We start from the raw sequence: 27,500 nt of genomic DNA, 5'->3' as shown, positions 1-27,500 counted from the left end.
GCTGGGACATAAGTCCTCTGATTCTTGATATGTTCTTCAGGTGATAGTAGGCTGACTTTGTAATTGTCTTAATGTGGCTTTTACAGTTTTTCTCAGTCACTTTGTTACATTTCTCAGATCAGAATTGAAATTCTCAAAACTACTTGTTCAATCTTCACATCATTGTGTCACTTGTGCAGTTTCTCATTTCTTTGAACAAGTTGAAAATGATTATGTACAATTCTCTGCTGTTTCCTACATTATCAATTGCTTCTGTCATGTTGATCAAAATGTATTATAATGGGTCTCTGTTGAATAGTCTCACCCCCCACAACATTTAGGCATTAGTTCATCGCATAAGTCTTTACATGAAATTTACTTTTTCTGAATCTGTCCTGAATTGGTAAATTGGTCCCAGGTGAATCTTGACTTTCTCTAACGAATGGAAATGTGTGAAGCATTAGATCAACCAATGATCAACCAGATTTCTGAAATAGCTCAAAGGTGCATCTCATGAACCATCATGTAAGTATATATATAGCCGGAGCACAACACAATGTTACAATGTCTGACAGTGGAAGGACAAGGAATTGGACGGGGTCAACAGCCGAAGAAGAAGAAGAAGAAGAAGAAGAAGAGGAAGAAGAAGAAGAAGAAGAAGAAGAAGAAGAAGAGGAAGAAGAAGAGGAAGAAGAAGAAGAAGAAGAAGAGGAAGAAGAAGAAGAAGAAGAGGAAGAAGAAGAAGAAGAAGAAGAGGAAGAAGAAGAGGAAGAAGAAGAAGAAGAAGAAGAGGAAGAGGAAGAAGAAGAAGAAGAAGAAGAGGAAGAAGAAGAAGAAGAAGAGGAAGAAGAAGAAGAAGAAGAAGAAGAGGAAGAAGAAGAGGAAGAAGAAGAAGAAGAAGAAGAAGAGGAAGAGGAAGAGGAAGAGGAAGAAGAAGAAGGAGAAGAGGAAGAAGAAGAAGAAGAAGAAGAAGACTGCGTGGCGGAGGAGCTGGGAGGTAAAACAGAGGAAGAGGCAGAAGAGGCAGAGGACATATGCGCGTTCCTGATGAGATAAGAGCCAAACTTGTAGACCACGTTCTCAATCATGGGCTTACAATGGCCGAGGCTGGTCGAAGGGTTTCAGCCAAATGTTGGGAGAACAACTGTGTCCTCAATCATTCAGACTTCGACAGAACAGGTATGTAATCTAACAAGAGGCACTGTACTGTAATACTGTATACTTTCTGTAATGCTTCATACAATATTACAGTATTCCACTTGTATTTTACAATATACAGTGAGTATACTTTATACAGTGACATTTTATCTTACTCAATTTTGTGTTTTGTATTACTTTATCTTTTCCACATAGGACTGCAAGACAACTTCACAGGGGTGACAGAGGGCCCCTTTTCACACCTGAACAGGAGGAGGCTATTTGCACCATGGTTGTAGAAAACAATGCCATGGTGCACATTAAGGTGTAACTTACAATTTACAATAATTGTCATCAGAACTTCCATAGTTTCTATCAGAACACCCCTCCAGAGTACACTGTTATATTGACAACATGACTAAGTAATGTGACTGTCTTATCACTTCTACTATCTTAAAACAAGGACTTGTCATTCTGATGGCACTGACATGTTCACTGACACAGATATTTACTTTTGAGAGATGAACTAAGGATTTTGAGCAAGAGACTGACAGTCTCTGGTAGGTAATTCAAGGTGTTTTGCTATTTGTACGAATTGTTTTGAGAAATGCACTTACTGTTTTGCAAATGTCGAGAATGATTCGAGAAATGTACCAAAGCGACTGAGAAAAACTGTAAAATTGAGGTCTGAGTCCATCACTACGCCCAGATTTCTTGCCTGGTCTGTGGTTTTAAGTCTTACTGACCGAAGCTGATTGCTGAGTCTTAGTCGCTCCTCCTTTACTCCAAAAACAAGAACCTCAGTTTTGTCTTTGTTTAGAGAACATTTTTAAATAGTTAATAAAATTCACTGAATGAGTTTTACAACTGTGAGTTATTCAACAACGTGCTGAATCTCTCCTCTGACTGAATAAACACATCAACCAGATACACACAAACTAAACACATCAACCAGATACACAAACTAAACACATCAACCAGATACACACAAACTAAACAATCAACCAGATATATACAAACTAAACACATCAACCAGATACACAAACTAAACACATCAACCAGATATACAAACTAAACACATCAACCAGATATATACAAACTAAACACATCAACCAGATATACAAACTAAACACATCAACCAGATATACAAACTAAACACATCAACCAGATATACAAACTAAACAATCAACCAGATATATACAAACTAAACACATCAACCAGATATATACAAACTAAACAATCAACCAGATATATACAAACTAAACACATCAACCAGATATATACAAACTAAACACATCAACCAGATATATACAAACTAAACACATCAACCAGATATATACAAACTAAACACATCAACCAGATATATACAAACTAAACACATCAACCAGATATATACAAACTAAACAATCAACCAGATATATACAAACTAAACACATCAACCAGATATATACAAACTAAACACATCAACCAGATACACAAACTAAACACATCAACCAGATACACACAAACTAAACAATCAACCAGATATATACAAACTAAACACATCAACCAGATACACAAACTAAACACATCAACCAGATATACAAACTAAACACATCAACCAGATATATACAAACTAAACACATCAACCAGATATACAAACTAAACACATCAACCAGATATACAAACTAAACACATCAACCAGATATACAAACTAAACAATCAACCAGATATATACAAACTAAACACATCAACCAGATATATACAAACTAAACAATCAACCAGATATATACAAACTAAACACATCAACCAGATATATACAAACTAAACAATCAACCAGATATATACAAACTAAACACATCAACCAGATATATACAAACTAAACAATCAACCAGATATATACAAACTAAACACATCAACCAGATATATACAAACTAAACACATCAACCAGATATATACAAACTAAACAATCAACCAGATATATACAAACTAAACACATCAACCAGATATATACAAACTAAACAATCAACCAGATATATACAAACTAAACAATCAACCAGATACACACAAACTAAACAATCAACCAGATATATACAAACTAAACACATCAACCAGATACACAAACTAAACACATCAACCAGATACACACAAACTAAACAATCAACCAGATATATACAAACTAAACACATCAACCAGATACACAAACTAAACAATCAACCAGATATATACAAACTAAACAATCAACCAGATATATACAAACTAAACACATCAACCAGATATACACAAACTAAACACATCAACCAGATATATACAAACTAAACACATCAACCAGATATATACAAACTAAACAATCAACCAGATATATACAAACTAAACACATCAACCAGATATATACAAACTAAACACATCAACCAGATATATACAAACTAAACAATCAACCAGATATATACAAACTAAACACATCAACCAGATACACAAACTAAACACATCAACCAGATACACAAACTAAACACATCTACCAGATATACAAACTAAACACATCAACCAGATACACAAACTAAACACATCAACCAGATATATACAAACTAAACACATCAACCAGATACACAAACTAAACACATCAACCAGATATACACAAACTAAACACATCAACCAGATATACAAACTAAACACATCAACCAGATATATACAAACTAAACACATCAACCAGATATACAAACTAAACAATCAACCAGATATATACAAACTAAACACATCAACCAGATATATACAAACTAAACAATCAACCAGATATATACAAACTAAACACATCAACCAGATATACACAAACTAAACAATCAACCAGATATATACAAACTAAACACATCAACCAGATACACAAACTAAACACATCAACCAGATACACACAAACTAAACAATCAACCAGATATATACAAACTAAACACATCAACCAGATACACAAACTAAACAATCAACCAGATATATACAAACTAAACACATCAACCAGATATATACAAACTAAACACATCAACCAGATACACACAAACTAAACACATCAACCAGATACACAAACTAAACACATCAACCAGATATATACAAACTAAACACATCAACCAGATATATACAAACTAAACAATCAACCAGATATATACAAACTAAACACATCAACCAGATATATACAAACTAAACACATCATCCAGATATACAAACTAAACACATCAACCAGATATATACAAACTAAACACATCAACCAGATACACAAACTAAACACATCAACCAGATACACAAACTAAACACATCAACCAGATATATACAAACTAAACACATCAACCAGATATATACAAACTAAACACATCAACCAGATATATACAAACTAAACACATCAACCAGATATATACAAACTAAACACATCAACCAGATACACAAACTAAACACATCAACCAGATATACAAACTAAACACATCAACCAGATACACAAACTAAACACATCAACCAGATATATACAAACTAAACACATCAACCAGATACACAAACTAAACACATCAACCAGATATACACAAACTAAACACATCAACCAGATATACAAACTAAACACATCAACCAGATATATACAAACTAAACACATCAACCAGATATACACAAACTAAACACATCAACCAGATATACAAACTAAACACATCAACCAGATATATACAAACTAAACACATCAACCAGATACACAAACTAAACACATCAACCAGATATACACAAACTAAACAATCAACCAGATATATACAAACTAAACACATCAACCAGATACACAAACTAAACAATCAACCAGATATATACAAACTAAACACATCAACCAGATACACAAACTAAACACATCAACCAGATATATACAAACTAAACACATCAACCAGATACACAAACTAAACAATCAACCAGATATACACAAACTAAACACATCAACCAGATACACACAAACTAAACACATCAACCAGATATATACAAACTAAACACATCAACCAGATACACACAAACTAAACACATCAACCAGATACACACAAACTAAACACATCAACCAGATATATACAAACTAAACACATCAACCAGATACACACAAACTAAACACATCAACCAGATATATACAAACTAAACACATCAACCAGATATATACAAACTAAACACATCAACCAGATACACAAACTAAACACATCAACCAGATACACAAACTAAACACATCAACCAGATACACAAACTAAACACATCAACCAGATACACAAACTAAACACATCAACCAGATATATACAAACTAAACAATCAACCAGATACACACAAACTAAACACATCAACCAGATATATACAAACTAAACAATCAACCAGATACACAAACTAAACACATCAGCCAGATATATACAAACTAAACAATCAACCAGATACACAAACTAAACACATCAGCCAGATATATACAAACTAAACAATCAACCAGATACACACAAACTAAACACATCAACCAGATACACACAAACTAAACACATCAACCAGATACACACAAACTAAACACATCAACCAGATACACAAACTAAACAATCAACCAGATACACACAAACTAAACACATCAACCAGATACACAAACTAAACACATCAACCAGATACACAAACTAAACACATCAACCAGATACACAAACTAAACACATCAACCAGATATATACAAACTAAACACATCAACCAGATATATACAAACTAAACACATCAACCAGATACACAAACTAAACACATCAACCAGATATATACAAACTAAACACATCAACCAGATACACAAACTAAACACATCAACCAGATACACAAACTAAACACATCAACCAGATATATACAAACTAAACACATCAACCAGATACACAAACTAAACACATCAACCAGATATATACAAACTAAACACATCAACCAGATATATACAAACTAAACAATCAACCAGATACACACAAACTAAACACATCAACCAGATATATACAAACTAAACACATCAACCAGATATATACAAACTAAACACATCAACCAGATATATACAAACTAAACACATCAACCAGATATATACAAACTAAACAATCAACCAGATATATACAAACTAAACACATCAACCAGATATATACAAACTAAACAATCAACCAGATATATACAAACTAAACAATCAACCAGATATATACAAACTAAACACATCAACCAGATATATACAAACTAAACACATCAACCAGATATACAAACTAAACACATCAACCAGATATATACAAACTAAACAATCAACCAGATATATACAAACTAAACAATCAACCAGATATATACAAACTAAACACATCAACCAGATATATACAAACTAAACACATCAACCAGATATACAAACTAAACAATCAACCAGATACACACAAACTAAACACATCAACCAGATATATACAAACTAAACAATCAACCAGATACACACAAACTAAACACATCAACCAGATATATACAAACTAAACAATCAACCAGATACACAAACTAAACACATCAACCAGATACACACAAACTAAACACATCAACCAGATATATACAAACTAAACACATCAACCAGATACACACAGACTAAACACATCAACCAGATATATACAAACTAAACAATCAACCAGATACACAAACTAAACACATCAACCAGATACACAAACTAAACACATCAACCAGATATATACAAACTAAACAATCAACCAGATACACACAGACTAAACACATCAACCAGATATATACAAACTAAACAATCAACCAGATACACACAAACTAAACACATCAACCAGATATATACAAACTAAACACATCAACCAGATATATACAAACTAAACAATCAACCAGATATATACAAACTAAACACATCAACCAGATATATACAAACTAAACACATCAACCAGATATACAAACTAAACAATCAACCAGATACACACAAACTAAACACATCAACCAGATATATACAAACTAAACACATCAACCAGATATATACAAACTAAACACATCAACCAGATATATACAAACTAAACACATCAACCAGATATATACAAACTAAACACATCAACCAGATATATACAAACTAAACACATCAACCAGATATATACAAACTAAACACATCAACCAGATATATACAAACTAAACAATCAACCAGATATATACAAACTAAACACATCAACCAGATATATACAAACTAAACACATCAACCAGATATATACAAACTAAACACATCAACCAGATATATACAAACTAAACACATCAACCAGATACACAAACTAAACACATCAACCAGATATATACAAACTAAACACATCAACCAGATATACAAACTAAACACATCAACCAGATATATACAAACTAAACACATCAACCAGATACATACAAACTAAACACATCAACCAGATACACAAACTAAACACATCAACCAGATACACAAACTAAACACATCAACCAGATATACACAAACTAAACACATCAACCAGATACACAAACTAAACACATCAACCAGATACACAAACTAAACACATCAACCAGATACACAAACTAAACACATCAACCAGATATATACAAACTAAACACATCAACCAGATATATACAAACTAAAAACATCAACCAGATACATACAAACTAAACACATCAACCAGATATACAAACTAAACACATCAACCAGATATACACAAACTAAACACATCAACCAGATACACAAACTAAACACATCAACCAGATACACAAACTAAACACATCAACCAGATATATACAAACTAAACACATCAACCAGATATATACAAACTAAACAATCAACCAGATATATACAAACTAAACACATCAACCAGATATATACAAACTAAACACATCAACCAGATACACAAACTAAACACATCAACCAGATATACACAAACTAAACACATCAACCAGATACACAAACTAAACACATCAACCAGATACACAAACTAAACACATCAACCAGATATATACAAACTAAACACATCAACCAGATACACAAACTAAACACATCAACCAGATACACAAACTAAACACATCAACCAGATATATACAAACTAAACACATCAACCAGATATATACAAACTAAACACATCAACCAGATACACAAACTAAACACATCAACCAGATATATACAAACTAAAAACATCAACCAGATACATACAAACTAAACACATCAACCAGATACACAAACTAAACACATCAACCAGATACACAAACTAAACACATCAACCAGATATATACAAACTAAACACATCAACCAGATACACAAACTAAACACATCAACCAGATACACAAACTAAACACATCAACCAGATACATACAAACTAAACACATCAACCAGATATATACAAACTAAACACATCAACCAGATACATACAAACTAAACACATCAACCAGATACACAAACTAAACACATCAACCAGATATATACAAACTAAACACATCAACCAGATATATACAAACTAAAAACATCAACCAGATACATACAAACTAAACACATCAACCAGATACACAAACTAAACACATCAACCAGATATATACAAACTAAACACATCAACCAGATATATACAAACTAAACACATCAACCAGATATACACAAACTAAACAATCAACCAGATATATACAAACTAAACACATCAACCAGATACACAAACTAAACACATCAACCAGATATATACAAACTAAACAATCAACCAGATATATACAAACTAAACACATCAACGAGATACACAAACTAAACACATCAACCAGATATACACAAACTAAACACATCAACCAGATACACACAAACTAAACAATCAACCAGATACACACAAACTAAACACATCAACCAGATATATACAAACTAAACACATCAACCAGATACACAAACTAAACACATCAACCAGATACACAAACTAAACACATCAACCAGATATATACAAACTAAACACATCAACCAGATATATACAAACTAAACACATCAACCAGATACACAAACTAAACACATCAACCAGATACACAAACTAAACACATCAACCAGATATATACAAACTAAACACATCAACCAGATATATACAAACTAAACACATCAACCAGATATATACAAACTAAACACATCAACCAGATATATACAAACTAAACAATCAACCAGATATATACAAACTAAACACATCAACCAGATACACAAACTAAACACATCAACCAGATATACACAAACTAAACACATCAACCAGATATATACAAACTAAACACATCAACCAGATACACAAACTAAACACATCAACCAGATACACAAACTAAACACATCAACCAGATATATACAAACTAAACACATCAACCAGATACACAAACTAAACACATCAACCAGATACACAAACTAAACACATCAACCAGATATATACAAACTAAACACATCAACCAGATATATACAAACTAAACACATCAACCAGATATACACAAACTAAACACATCAACCAGATATATACAAACTAAACACATCAACCAGATATATACAAACTAAACACATCAACCAGATATATACAAACTAAACACATCAACCAGATATATACAAACTAAACACATCAACCAGATATATACAAACTAAACACATCAACCAGATATATACAAACTAAACACATCAACCAGATACACAAACTAAACACATCAACCAGATATACACAAACTAAACACATCAACCAGATATATACAAACTAAACACATCAACCAGATATATACAAACTAAACACATCAACCAGATATATACAAACTAAACACATCAACCAGATATATACAAACTAAACACATCAACCAGATATATACAAACTAAACACATCAACCAGATATATACAAACTAAACACATCAACCAGATACACAAACTAAACACATCAACCAGATACACAAACTAAACACATCAACCAGATATACACAAACTAAACACATCAACCAGATACACAAACTAAACACATCAACCAGATATATACAAACTAAACACATCAACCAGATATATACAAACTAAACAATCAACCAGATATATACAAACTAAACACATCAACCAGATACACAAACTAAACACATCAACCAGATACACAAACTAAACACATCAACCAGATATACACAAACTAAACACATCAACCAGATACACACAAACTAAACACATCAACCAGATACACACAAACTAAACACATCAACCAGATACACAAACTAAACACATCAACCAGATATACACAAACTAAACACATCAACCAGATACACAAACTAAACACATCAACCAGATATACACAAACTAAACAATCAACCAGATATATACAAACTAAACACATCAACCAGATATATACAAACTAAACAATCAACCAGATACACAAACTAAACACATCAACCAGATACATACAAACTAAACACATCAACCAGGTACACACAAACTAAACAATCAACCAGATATATACAAACTAAACACATCAACCAGATACACAAACTAAACAATCAACCAGGTACACACAAACTAAACAATCAACCAGATATATACAAACTAAACACATCAACCAGATATATACAAACTAAACACATCAACCAGATACACACAAACTAAACAATCAACCAGATATATACAAACTAAACACATCAACCAGATATACAAACTAAACACATCAACCAGATATATACAAACTAAACACATCAACCAGATATATACAAACTAAACACATCAACCAGATATACAAACTAAACACATCAACCAGATATATACAAACTAAACACATCAACCAGATATACACAAACTAAACACATCAACCAGATATACAAACTAAACACATCAACCAGATATATACAAACTAAACACATCAACCAGATATATACAAACTAAACACATCAACCAGATATACAAACTAAACACATCAACCAGATATATACAAACTAAACACATCAACCAGATATATACAAACTAAACACATCAACCAGATATACACAAACTAAACACATCAACCAGATATACAAACTAAACACATCAACCAGATATATACAAACTAAACACATCAACCAGATATATACAAACTAAACACATCAACCAGATATACAAACTAAACACATCAACCAGATATATACAAACTAAACACATCAACCAGATATACAAACTAAACACATCAACCAGATATACACAAACTAAACACATCAACCAGATATACACAAACTAAACACATCAACCAGATATATACAAACTAAACACATCAACCAGATATATACAAACTAAACACATCAACCAGATATACACAAACTAAACACATCAACCAGATACACAAACTAAACACATCAACCAGATACACACAAACTAAACACATCAACCAGATACACACAAACTAAACAATCAACCAGATATATACAAACTAAACACATCAACCAGATACACAAACTAAACACATCAACCAGATATATACAAACTAAACACATCAACCAGATATATACAAACTAAACAATCAACCAGATACACACAAACTAAACACATCAACCAGATACACACAAACTAAACAATCAACCAGATATACAAACTAAACACATCAACCAGATATATACAAACTAAACACATCAACCAGATACACAAACTAAACACATCAACCAGATATATACAAACTAAACAATCAACCAGATACACACAAACTAAACACATCAACCAGATACACACAAACTAAACAATCAACCAGATATACAAACTAAACACATCAACCAGATATATACAAACTAAACACATCAACCAGATACACAAACTAAACACATCAACCAGATATACAAACTAAACACATCAACCAGATATATACAAACTAAACACATCAACCAGATATACAAACTAAACACATCAACCAGATATACAAACTAAACACATCAACCAGATATATACAAACTAAACACATCAACCAGATATACAAACTAAACACATCAACCAGATACACAAACTAAACACATCAACCAGATATATACAAACTAAACACATCAACCAGATATATACAAACTAAACACATCAACCAGATATACAAACTAAACACATCAACCAGATACACAAACTAAACACATCAACCAGATATATACAAACTAAACACATCAACCAGATATATACAAACTAAACACATCAACCAGATATACAAACTAAACACATCAACCAGATACACAAACTAAACACATCAACCAGATATATACAAACTAAACACATCAACCAGATATATACAAACTAAACACATCAACCAGATATACAAACTAAACACATCAACCAGATACACAAACTAAACACATCAACCAGATATACAAACTAAACACATCAACCAGATACACACAAACTAAACACATCAACCAGATACACACAAACTAAACAATCAACCAGATATATACAAACTAAACACATCAACCAGATATACACAAACTAAACAATCAACCAGATATATACAAACTAAACACATCAACCAGATATATACAAACTAAACAATCAACCAGATATATACAAACTAAACAATCAACCAGATATATACAAACTAAAGAATCAACCAGATATATACAAACTAAACAATCAACCAGATATATACAAACTAAACACATCAACCAGATATATACAAACTAAACAATCAACCAGATATATACAAACTAAACAATCAACCAGATATATACAAACTAAACACATCAACCAGATATATACAAACTAAACACATCAACCAGATATATACAAACTAAACAATCAACCAGATATATACAAACTAAACACATCAACCAGATACACAAACTAAACACATCAACCAGATATATACAAACTAAACAATCAACCAGATATATACAAACTAAACAATCAACCAGATATATACAAACTAAACAATCAACCAGATATATACAAACTAAACACATCAACCAGATATATACAAACTAAACAATCAACCAGATATATACAAACTAAACACATCAACCAGATATATACAAACTAAACAATCAACCAGATATATACAAACTAAACACATCAACCAGATATATACAAACTAAACAATCAACCAGATATATACAAACTAAACAATCAACCAGATATATACAAACTAAAGAATCAACCAGATATATACAAACTAAACAATCAACCAGATATATACAAACTAAACACATCAACCAGATATATACAAACTAAACACATCAACCAGATATATACAAACTAAACAATCAACCAGATATATACAAACTAAAGAATCAACCAGATATATACAAACTAAACAATCAACCAGATATATACAAACTAAACACATCAACCAGATATATACAAACTAAACACATCAACCAGATATACAAACTAAACACATCAACCAGATATATACAAACTAAACACATCAACCAGATATATACAAACTAAACACATCAACCAGATATACACAAACTAAACACATCAACCAGATACACAAACTAAACACATCAACCAGATATACAAACTAAACACATCAACCAGATATACAAACTAAACACATCAACCAGATATACAAACTAAACACATCAACCAGATATACAAACTAAACACATAAACCAGATATATACAAACTAAACAATCAACCAGATATATACAAACTAAACAATCAACCAGATATATACAAACTAAACACATCAACCAGATATATACAAACTAAACAATCAAACAGATATATACAAACTAAACACATCAACCAGATATATACAAACTAAACACATCAACCAGATATATACAAACTAAACAATCAACCAGATATATACAAACTAAACAATCAACCAGATATATACAAACTAAACAATCAACCAGATATATACAAACTAAACAATCAACCAGATATATACAAACTAAACAATCAACCAGATATATACAAACTAAACACATCAACCAGATACACACAAACTAAACACATCAACCAGATATACAAACTAAACACATCAACCAGATATATACAAACTAAACACATCAACCAGATATATACAAACTAAACACATCAACCAGATATATACAAACTAAACAATCAACCAGATATATACAAACTAAACAATCAACCAGATATATACAAACTAAACACATCAACCAGATACACACAAACTAAACACATCAACCAGATATATACAAACTAAACACATCAACCAGATATATACAAACTAAACACATCAACCAGATACACAAACTAAACACATCAACCAGATATATACAAACTAAACACATCAACCAGATATATACAAACTAAACACATCAACCAGATATATACAAACTAAACACATCAACCAGATATATACAAACTAAACACATCAACCAGATATATACAAACTAAACACATCAACCAGATACACAAACTAAACACATCAACCAGGTACACACAAACTAAACAATCAACCAGATATATACAAACTAAACACATCAACCAGATATATACAAACTAAACACATCAACCAGATATATACAAACTAAACACATCAACCAGATATATACAAACTAAACAATCAACCAGATACACAAACTAAACACATCAACCAGATATATACAAACTAAACACATCAACCAGATACACAAACTAAACACATCAACCAGATATATACAAACTAAACACATCAACCAGATACACACAAACTAAACAATCAACCAGATATATACAAACTAAACACATCAACCAGATATATACAAACTAAACACATCAACCAGATATATACAAACTAAACACATCAACCAGATATATACAAACTAAACACATCAACCAGATATACACAAACTAAACACATCAACCAGATACACAAACTAAACACATCAACCAGATACACACAAACTAAACACATCAACCAGATACACACAAACTAAACAATCAACCAGATATATACAAACTAAACACATCAACCAGATACACAAACTAAACACATCAACCAGATATATACAAACTAAACACATCAACCAGATATATACAAACTAAACACATCAACCAGATACACACAAACTAAACACATCAACCAGATACACACAAACTAAACACATCAACCAGATATATACAAACTAAACACATCAACCAGATACACAAAAACTAAACACATCAACCAGATACACACAAACTAAACACATCAACCAGATATATACAAACTAAACACATCAACCAGATACACACAAACTAAACAATCAACCAGATATATACAAACTAAACACATCAACCAGATACACACAAACTAAACACATCAACCAGATACACACAAACTAAACACATCAACCAGATACACAAACTAAACACATCAACCAGGTACACACAAACTAAACAATCAACCAGATATATACAAACTAAACACATCAACCAGATATATACAAACTAAACACATCAACCAGATATATACAAACTAAACACATCAACCAGATACACACAAACTAAACACATCAACCAGATATATACAAACTAAACACATCAACCAGATATATACAAACTAAACACATCAACCAGATATATACAAACTAAACACATCAACCAGATATATACAAACTAAACACATCAACCAGATATATACAAACTAAACACATCAACCAGATATACACAAACTAAACACATCAACCAGATACACAAACTAAACACATCAACCAGATACACACAAACTAAACAATCAACCAGATATATACAAACTAAACACATCAACCAGATACACAAACTAAACACATCAACCAGATATACAAACTAAACAATCAACCAGATATATACAAACTAAACACATCAACCAGATACACACAAACTAAACACATCAACCAGATATATACAAACTAAACAATCAACCAGATATATACAAACTAAACACATCAACCAGATATACAAACTAAACACATCAACCAGATACACACAAACTAAACACATCAACCAGATATATACAAACTAAACACATCAACCAGATACACACAAACTAAACACATCAACCAGATATATACAAACTAAACACATCAACCAGATACACACAAACTAAACACATCAACCAGATACACACAAACTAAACAATCAACCAGATATACAAACTAAACACATCAACCAGATATACAAACTAAACACATCAACCAGATATACAAACTAAACACATCAACCAGATACACACAAACTAAACAATCAACCAGATACACACAAACTAAACACATCAACCAGATACACACAAACTAAACAATCAACCAGATATACAAACTAAACACATCAACCAGATACACACAAACTAAACACATCAACCAGATACACACAAACTAAACACATCAACCAGATACACACAAACTAAACAATCAACCAGATACACACAAACTAAACACATCAACCAGATATATACAAACTAAACACATCAACCAGATACACAAACTAAACACATCAACCAGATATATACAAACTAAACACATCAACCAGATACACAAACTAAACAATCAACCAGATATATACAAACTAAACACATCAACCAGATACACACAAACTAAACACATCAACCAGATATATACAAACTAAACACATCAACCAGATACACAAACTAAACACATCAACCAGATACACACAAACTAAACAATCAACCAGATATATACAAACTAAACACATTAACCAGATACACAAACTAAACAATCAACCAGATATATACAAACTAAACACATCAACCAGATACACAAACTAAACAATCAACCAGATACACACAAACTAAACAATCAACCAGATATATACAAACTAAACACATCAACCAGATACACAAACTAAACACATCAACCAGATATATACAAACTAAACACATCAACCAGATACACAAACTAAACACATCAACCAGATACACACAAACTAAACAATCAACCAGATATATACAAACTAAACACATCAACCAGATACACAAACTAAACACATCAACCAGATACACACAAACTAAACACATCAACCAGATACACAAACTAAACACATCAACCAGATATACACAAACTAAACACATCAACCAGATACACAAACTAAACACATCAACCAGATATACACAAACTAAACACATCAACCAGATACACAAACTAAACACATCAACCAGATATACACAAACTAAACACATCAACCAGATATACACAAACTAAACACATCAACCAGATATACACAAACTAAACAATCAACCAGATACACAAACTAAACAATCAACCAGATATATACAAACTAAACACATCAACCAGATATATACAAACTAAACACATCAACCAGATACACACAAACTAAACACATCAACCAGATACACACAAACTAAACACATCAACCAGATATATACAAACTAAACACATCAACCAGATACACAAACTAAACACATCAACCAGATATATACAAACTAAACACATCAACCAGATATATACAAACTAAACACATCAACCAGATATATACAAACTAAACACATCAACCAGATACACACAAACTAAACACATCAACCAGATATATACAAACTAAACACATCAACCAGATACACAAACTAAACACATCAACCAGATATATACAAACTAAACACATCAACCAGATACACACAAACTAAACACATCAACCAGATATATACAAACTAAACACATCAACCAGATATATACAAACTAAACACATCAACCAGATACACACAAACTAAACACATCAACCAGATATATACAAACTAAACACATCAACCAGATACACAAACTAAACACATCAACCAGATATATACAAACTAAACACATCAACCAGATACACACAAACTAAACACATCAACCAGATATATACAAACTAAACACATCAACCAGATACACAAACTAAACACATCAACCAGATATATACAAACTAAACACATCAACCAGATATATACAAACTAAACACATCAACCAGATATATACAAACTAAACACATCAACCAGATACACAAACTAAACAATCAACCAGATATATACAAACTAAACACATCAACCAGATACACACAAACTAAACACATCAACCAGATATATACAAACTAAACACATCAACCAGATACACAAACTAAACACATCAACCAGATACACAAACTAAACACATCAACCAGATATATACAAACTAAACACATTAACCAGATACACAAACTAAACAATCAACCAGATATATACAAACTAAACACATCAACCAGATACACAAACTAAACAATCAACCAGATACACACAAACTAAACAATCAACCAGATATATACAAACTAAACACATCAACCAGATACACAAACTAAACACATCAACCAGATACACACAAACTAAACACATCAACCAGATACACAAACTAAACACATCAACCAGATATACACAAACTAAACACATCAACCAGATACACAAACTAAACACATCAACCAGATATACACAAACTAAACACATCAACCAGATACACAAACTAAACACATCAACCAGATATACACAAACTAAACACATCAACCAGATACACACAAACTAAACAATCAACCAGATATATACAAACTAAACACATCAACCAGATACACACAAACTAAACAATCAACCAGATATACACAAACTAAACACATCAACCAGATATACACAAACTAAACACATCAACCAGATATACACAAACTAAACAATCAACCAGATACACAAACTAAACAATCAACCAGATATATACAAACTAAACACATCAACCAGATACACACAAACTAAACAATCAACCAGATATATACAAACTAAACAATCAACCAGATATATACAAACTAAACAATCAACCAGATATATACAAACTAAACACATCAACCAGATATATACAAACTAAACACATCAACCAGATATATACAAACTAAACACATCAACCAGATATATACAAACTAAACACATCAACCAGATATACACAAACTAAACACATCAACCAGATATATACAAACTAAACAATCAACCAGATATATACAAACTAAACACATCAACCAGATATATACAAACTAAACAATCAACCAGATACACACAAACTAAACAATCAACCAGATATATACAAACTAAACACATCAACCAGATACACACAAACTAAACACATCAACCAGATACACACAAACTAAACAATCAACCAGATATATACAAACTAAACACATCAACCAGATATATACAAACTAAACACATCAACCAGATATATACAAACTAAACACATCAACCAGATATATACAAACTAAACACATCAACCAGATATATACAAACTAAACACATCAACCAGATACACAAACTAAACAATCAACCAGATACACACAAACTAAACACATCAACCAGATACACACAAACTAAACACATCAACCAGATACACACAAACTAAACAATCAACCAGATATACAAACTAAACACATCAACCAGATACACAAACTAAACACATCAACCAGATATACAAACTAAACAATCAACCAGATATATACAAACTAAACACATCAACCAGATATATACAAACTAAACACATCAACCAGATATACAAACTAAACAATCAACCAGATATACAAACTAAACAATCAACCAGATACACACAAACTAAACACATCAACCAGATACACACAAACTAAACACATCAACCAGATATACAAACTAAACAATCAACCAGATATATACAAACTAAACACATCAACCAGATATATACAAACTAAACACATCAACCAGATATATACAAACTAAACACATCAACCAGATATACAAACTAAACACATCAACCAGATATAGAAACTAAACACATCAACCAGATACACACAAACTAAACACATCAACCAGATATATACAAACTAAACACATCAACCAGATACACACAAACTAAACACATCAACCAGATACACACAAACTAAACAATCAACCAGATATATACAAACTAAACACATCAACCAGATACACAAACTAAACAATCAACCAGATATATACAAACTAAACACATCAACCAGATATATACAAACTAAACACATCATCCAGATATACACAAACTAAACACATCAACCAGATATATACAAACTAAACACATCAACCAGATACACAAACTAAACACATCAACCAGATACACACAAACTAAACAATCAACCAGATATATACAAACTAAACACATCAACCAGATACACACAAACTAAACAATCAACCAGATATATACAAACTAAACACATCAACCAGATATATACAAACTAAACACATCAACCAGATACACAAACTAAACAATCAACCAGATATATACAAACTAAACACATCAACCAGATATATACAAACTAAACACATCAACCAGATATATACAAACTAAACACATCAACCAGATATATACAAACTAAACACATCAACCAGATATACAAACTAAACACATCAACCAGATATACAAACTAAACACATCAACCAGATATACAAACTAAACACATCAACCAGATATACAAACTAAACACATCAACCAGATATATACAAACTAAACACATCAACCAGATATACACAAACTAAACACATCAACCAGATACACAAACTAAACACATCAACCAGATATACACAAACTAAACACATCAACCAGATATATACAAACTAAACACATCAACCAGATACACACAAACTAAACACATCAACCAGATATACAAACTAAACACATCAACCAGATATACACAAACTAAACACATCAACCAGATATATACAAACTAAACACATCAACCAGATATACACAAACTAAACACATCAACCAGATATATACAAACTAAACACATCAACCAGATATACACAAACTAAACACATCAACCAGATACACAAACTAAACACATCAACCAGATATACAAACTAAACACATCAACCAGATACACAAACTAAACACATCAACCAGATATATACAAACTAAACACATCAACCAGATATATACAAACTAAACACATCAACCAGATATACAAACTAAACACATCAACCAGATATATACAAACTAAACACATCAACCAGATATATACAAACTAAACACATCAACCAGATATATACAAACTAAACACATCAACCAGATATATACAAACTAAACACATCAACCAGATATACAAACTAAACACATCAACCAGATATATACAAACTAAACACATCAACCAGATACACAAACTAAACACATCAACCAGATATATACAAACTAAACACATCAACCAGATATACACAAACTAAACACATCAACCAGATACACAAACTAAACACATCAACCAGATATACACAAACTAAACACATCAACCAGATACACAAACTAAACACATCAACCAGATATATACAAACTAAACACATCAACCAGATACACAAACTAAACACATCAACCAGATACACAAACTAAACACATCAACCAGATATACAAACTAAACACATCAACCAGATATACACAAACTAAACACATCAACCAGATACACAAACTAAACACATCAACCAGATATATACAAACTAAACACATCAACCAGATATATACAAACTAAACACATCAACCAGATATATACAAACTAAACACATCAACCAGATATATACAAACTAAACACATCAACCAGATATACACAAACTAAACACATCAACCAGATATATACAAACTAAACACATCAACCAGATATATACAAACTAAACACATCAACCTGTAGCTAACAGTTAGAGACACAACCTGTGTTTGTTTGTTTGTTTGTTTGTTTGTGATTCAGCTGTAAACACAAACTAACAAACTAATGAGAGTTAACATAACTACAGCGACATGCTAACGTTAGCCTAGCCTAGCATCCAGCGGGATGGTTAAAGTTTTACTAACTTTAATATAAAATAAAAACTCTTGTTCACCTTCAGCTTGTTGAGGACTCCGCTGTTCTCCAGGTTCTGGATCAGCAGGTCTCTGAGCTCCGTGTCGTCCTCTGTGGCTGACATGTTCCTGAAGCTAACTGAAGCTAACTGACGCTAACTGACGCTAACTGACGCTAACTGAAGCTAACTGAAGCTAACTGACGCTAACTGACGCTAACTGACGCTAACTGGCGCTAACTGGCGCTAACTGGCGCTAACTGAAGCTAACTGAAGCTAACTGAAGCTAACTGAAGCTAACTGACGCTAACTGACGCTAACTGAAGCTAACTGACGCTAACTGACGCTAACTGACGCTAACTGGCGCTAACTGGCGCTAACTGGCGCTAACTGACGCTAACTGAAGCTAACTGAAGCTAACTGACGCTAACTGACGCTAACTGAAGCTAACTGACGCTAACTGAAGCTAACTGAAGCTAACTGAAGCTAACTGACGCTAACTGACGCTAACTGAAGCTAACTGACGCTAACTGACGCTAACTGAAGCTAACTGACGCTAACCGAAGCTAAAGGCTGCTGTCAGGACGACGGACCAAAACAAACAAACCGGAAGTCTTCTTCTTCTTCTACTGTCTGAAACCGGCTTTCAACAACAGCTTTAAGTGGATTTTCGCCCCCTGCTGGACAGAGAGTGACCCAACACAAAACCAACAGGGGATAAAAGAGATAAATAAAGATAAATAACACGATTTCCTCTTAAAGTCGTAAACAGCTTTACATGATTTGTTTAGATAGATGACATGAAACATTTGAACCCTCCCCCCCTCCCCCCCCCTCCCATACATATATATTAACCTGAAGATTTAAAGAATACCTCGAGATGAAACAAACTTAAACTGTGCAATTAAAAATAGATTTATACAAAAATGTACATAACCCGTGAAGGGATAAAAATATGTGAGATTTAAAGAACCTTTAAACACTTGAGGAAAACAATCTGTAATTAGACCTGAATATAAAAAATAAAAAAGTGTTTCTATATGTAGAACAATGTCAGTGTAAACATTAAAGGTTCTGTTTGAGTGACTGAAGTGATCATTAACGTTTCTTTACTCGACAGGAACAAAACGTTTTTAAAAAAGACACGTCAGGTGAGTCCACACACATCACAGATCATCACAGACTCTTTACTTTGTGTTTCATGCTGAGTCATGTTAGTGACATACAGAACGCTTCCTCGACCCTGTAACGGTGTGCCGGGGTCTCGAGTACAGAGCGGTCCCGCTGGTCAGTGAGCTGGACTTTAGGGGTGCAGCGGGCTTAGGCTCGGCACAGACCGCCCCCCCCCCCCTTTCTAAAGAAATGAATGTTTTTATTTCTCATGATCTTTAAAACAACAGACTGCGTCCTTTGACCTCATATGTGTGATGGAGGTGTGGTCATAGTAATAACTCAGGCGGTGGGGGAGGGGCCTATGTGAGGTCTGTCCATCCTGGACCCGGCCCTGGATCTTTAAGGGAAACTCAGGACATTATAGACCAGCAGTGAGAGATTATTTAATCATCGTCTCAGGAACATCAGGTTTATTAGGTAGGACCAGCATGCACTTGGGGTTTGTAGTTCTTTTACATGACTTCATATTTGGACTTGTTCTGTTTTCAAAGAGTCGCCTGCAGATGTTGGCTTCAGGAACTACAAATGAGTCTGTTTTTATGATTTAACTGTTTGAGATTTAAAGACACAAAAAGGTTTTATTAACCCCGAACAGGAAGTCACTCTGTGGAGGAAAGAAGGAGAAGAAGGAGAAGAAGGAGAGAACAGAAGAGATGGAGGAGGAGGAACAAAACCACGAAAAAAGACAAAAGGAAAAATAAAAGAAGAATCAAAGAGGACAGAAGAGGGGGAGGAGAGTTAGAGGGGGAGGATAAGAGAAAGTGAAAAGAAGTAAAAGGAGGAGGGTGGGGGGGTAAAAAGGGGAGGCAGGAAGGAGCGAAAGAGATGGATGTGAGGGGGCATCAGAGGGAGGAGGGGGGAGTCAGACAGACTGAGGAGGAGGAGGAGCAGGAAGAAGAGGAGGAAGGAGCATCAGGACACACAGACACACGGAGCCTCCGCCGCCGCCTCGCCGCCGCTGCAGCCGGACACACAAGCAGCAGACCCGGCAGCAGACCGGAGCCATGGCCGCCGAAGACCCCCGCACCACGGCCTGCACCGGCTCCAGCCTCCTGCAGCCGGTCAGCGAGATCACCAACCTGCCGCTGGACCAGGTAAGATCCTCCGGAGGGGGGGGGGGGCACATCCGAGCTCCGGGGCCGGCTGCCGGGTCTCACTCACACCGCGTTTGATGCGACATGCACGGCCCGACAGGGGCGACATTTACCGGGCGGTGTGAGGGATGAACCGGGGCGGTGTGAGGGATGAACCGGGCCGAGCACACAGGCGGAACATACACGGTCCGTACAAAATGGAAGCAGGCCTCACCGAGACAGGAAGGCGGATTTTAGAGCACAAACACGGCCCGGGTCTCACAGGCCCGGGTCTCACAGGCCGGGTCTCCCAGGCCCGGGTCTCACAGCCCGGGTCTCACAGGCCCGGGTCTCACAGGCCCGGTGCAGAGAGGAGGTGCAGCAGAAACATGAAAACACAGATTTATGAAAAGCAGAGAAATCACAGCTGGTCCAATCAGCTGATCAACACAAAGACAGGAGACAGAATCATCTGTTTGATTTCTGCTCAGAAGGAGGGAGGAGGTGTTCTGTGTCCATGCAGGCCCAACAACAACACATCTTCATCATCATCACCATCATCATCATCATCATCATCATCCTCATCATCTTCACCATCATCATCATCATCATCTTCATCATCATCATCATCATCCTCATCATCTTCACCATCATCATCTTCATCATCATCATCACCATCTTCATCATCATCATCACCATCATCATCATCATCATCACCATCATCATCATCATCATCATCTTCATCATCATCATCATCATCATCACCATCATCATCATCATCATCATCTTCATCATCATCATCACATCATCATCATCTTCATCATCATCCTCATCATCATCTTCATCATCTTCATCATCATCTTCATCATCATCTTCATCATCATCCTCATCATCATCTTCATCATCTTCATCATCATCATCACCATCATCATCATCCTCATCATCTTCATCATCATCTTCATCATCATCTTCATCATCATCATCCTCACCATCATCATCATCATCTTCATCATCAACATCATCATCATCATCATCATCATCACCATCTTCATCATCATCATCATCATCACCATCTTCATCACCATCATCATCATCACCATCTTCATCATCATCATCATCACCATCACCATCACCATCTTCATCATCATCATCATCATCACCATCATCATCATCACATCTTCATCATCATCATCACCATCTTCATCACCATCATCATCATCATCACCATCATCATCATCACCATCTTCATCATCATCATCATCACCATCACCATCATCATCACCATCTTCATCATCATCATCATCATCATCACCATCACCATCATCATCATCACATCTTCATCATCATCATCATCACCATCATCATCATCACCATCTTCATCATCATCATCACCATCATCATCATCACATCTTCATCATCATCATCACCATCATCATCATCACCATCTTCATCATCATCATCATCACCATCTTCATCATCATCATCACCATCATCATCATCATCATCACCATCATCATCATCTTCATCACCATCATCATCTTCATCTTCATCATCATCATCACCATCATCATCATCTTCATCACCATCATCATCTTCATCTTCATCACCATCATCATCTTCATCATCTTCATCAGTACAATGATTCTGCTCCGTCAATCAGATCAAACTGTATGATTCATTGAGAGGGGGGTCGGGGAGACCGGGGACAGCTGCAACACTTTCTCAGAAACTATTTGGACCAGAAGAACCAGATTGAAGTCCGTCTAGTAACCACGGTAACATGAGGGTTATTATGGTCTGTATTTATTTAAAACACGGGGACCGTTCCAACATGAAGGTCTGTGGCAGCTAATGTTGCTAACCCGTAATTACCACACGGCGGTTTTGCTCCGTGCAATGGCGTGCGCTCTGCCCCACTGGGTCCCGATCTGGATCGTGAGCGCAGCTGTACACACGGGTTCACGAGATCTCATGAGAACTGTGAGATCACGCGGGATCGAAGAGTAAAATATGCTAACATGTAGCTTTGTCTCTCTGAGGATGATTTGTTGTTGGTTCTGTTTTGACGTCATGTTGATGAAACATACGATCAGGAGTCTTATGTTTTATTTTGAAATTATCCTGACACTCTGTGCGTTTCCTCGTCCGACTTCCTGTCCAGGTCGTTCTATTCTGTCCAGTTTGACGAGTGCGTGCAGCGTACTCCGCCGCTGATGGACCGCGGAGGATAGCACGGACTGTATGGAAAAACACATTCTGCAAACTAACGTCGTGTTAAGATCAAATGTTTTTTATCATCACAGAATCTCACTTCTCCCTCACCAACCAATCACAATCAAGACAGGGTGAGACTCCCGCTATCAACTTTGTTAACATCAATGGTGGAGAACAAAACATGAAAAAAAGTACTGCGCGTATATTAGCTTAATGTGCGTGCACGGCGAGCTAGCTTAATGTGCGTGCACGGCGAGCTAGCTTAATGTGCATGCATGGCAAGCTGTAGAGGATTTCAAAATAAAACGATGAATGGTAAGAGATACAAACAGTGGGGGACGTCTCACACAGGGCAGAGGGGAGGGGCCAAAGACAGGAAGGGGCTGCAGCAACAGTTAGCACTCTGAATGAGGGACAATAAAACATTATACCTATAAGGGATAGGGTCCCCATGACAACGACTTAAAGGGATAGGGTCCCCATGACAACGACTTAAAGGGATAGGGTCCCCATGACAACGAGTTAAAGGGATAGGGTCCCCATGACAACGAGTTAAAGGGATAGGGTCCCCATGACAACGACTTAAAGGGTTAGGGTCCCCATGACAACGACTTAAAGGGATAGGGTCCCCATGACAACGAGTTAAAGGGATAGGGTCCCCATGACAACGACTTAAAGGGATAGGGTCCCCATGACAACGAGTTAAAGGGATAGGGTCCCCATGACAACGACTTAAAGGGTTAGGGTCCCCATGACAACGACTTAAAGGGATAGGGTCCCCATGACAACGAGTTAAAGGGATAGGGTCCCCATGACAACGACTTAAAGGGATAGGGTCCCCATGACAACGACTTAAAGGGATACTTCACCATGACAACGACTTAAAGAGATACTTCACCATGAAACATGAATCTGTACTGACATCGGGTCATATATGTAGAAATGTGAAATACATTTTGAAGTTGGTGCCTTCTTGACCGAGAAAAGACAGAAAGTGTCTTTTTGGCTCATGTGGATGGAAGACACCAAATCCCAGAATGCACTGCACCGCAGGCCACTCCCACTAAGGTCCTCTATTTCAGAATCAGAAATACTTTATTAATCCCAGAGGGAAATTCCATCGTTACAGTTTCTCAGTATAGCAGTAGAAATATATTAATAAAAACATTTACAGACACATAAACAGACTCTGTGTCCAAACAGTGAGACCACCGACACTACCAGACCGCCCCGCCTCGAGCCGGCCCGGCTCCTCGTCCTCACCGTCCAGCAGTATAGCCGCGAGATGGTTG

At 34.5% G+C, this 27,500-nt stretch overlaps 2 protein-coding genes across 7 annotated transcripts in view; one reads left to right on the top strand and one right to left on the bottom strand.

Annotated features, from left to right (window-relative positions):
* Nucleotides 1-21,906, bottom strand: part of cep43 (centrosomal protein 43) — a 37,332-nt gene extending 15,426 nt beyond the window's left edge. For all 6 annotated transcript variants that reach the window (XM_061052835.1, XM_061052838.1, XM_061052840.1 and 3 more), the window contains exon 1: nucleotides 21,791-21,906. In XM_061052835.1, the coding sequence (XP_060908818.1) occupies nucleotides 21,791-21,874 (84 nt within the window). In that variant the 5' untranslated portion in view covers nucleotides 21,875-21,906. The remainder of the gene's footprint in view (nucleotides 1-21,790) is intronic.
* A 1,879-nt stretch (nucleotides 21,907-23,785) lies between these two features.
* The window catches only part of mboat2b (membrane bound O-acyltransferase domain containing 2b), an 18,930-nt gene continuing 15,215 nt past the window's right edge, over nucleotides 23,786-27,500 (top strand). The window contains exon 1 of the mRNA XM_061052842.1: nucleotides 23,786-24,015. Within this exon, the coding sequence (XP_060908825.1) occupies nucleotides 23,926-24,015 (90 nt within the window). The 5' untranslated portion in view covers nucleotides 23,786-23,925. The remainder of the gene's footprint in view (nucleotides 24,016-27,500) is intronic.

The sequence above is a fragment of the Labrus mixtus genome, chromosome 12 (assembly GCF_963584025.1).
Source record: "Labrus mixtus chromosome 12, fLabMix1.1, whole genome shotgun sequence".
Classification (NCBI taxonomy): domain Eukaryota; kingdom Metazoa; phylum Chordata; class Actinopteri; order Labriformes; family Labridae; genus Labrus; species Labrus mixtus.
Note: the sequence above shows the minus strand (reverse complement) of the source record. Positions and strands in the feature narration are given on the sequence as shown.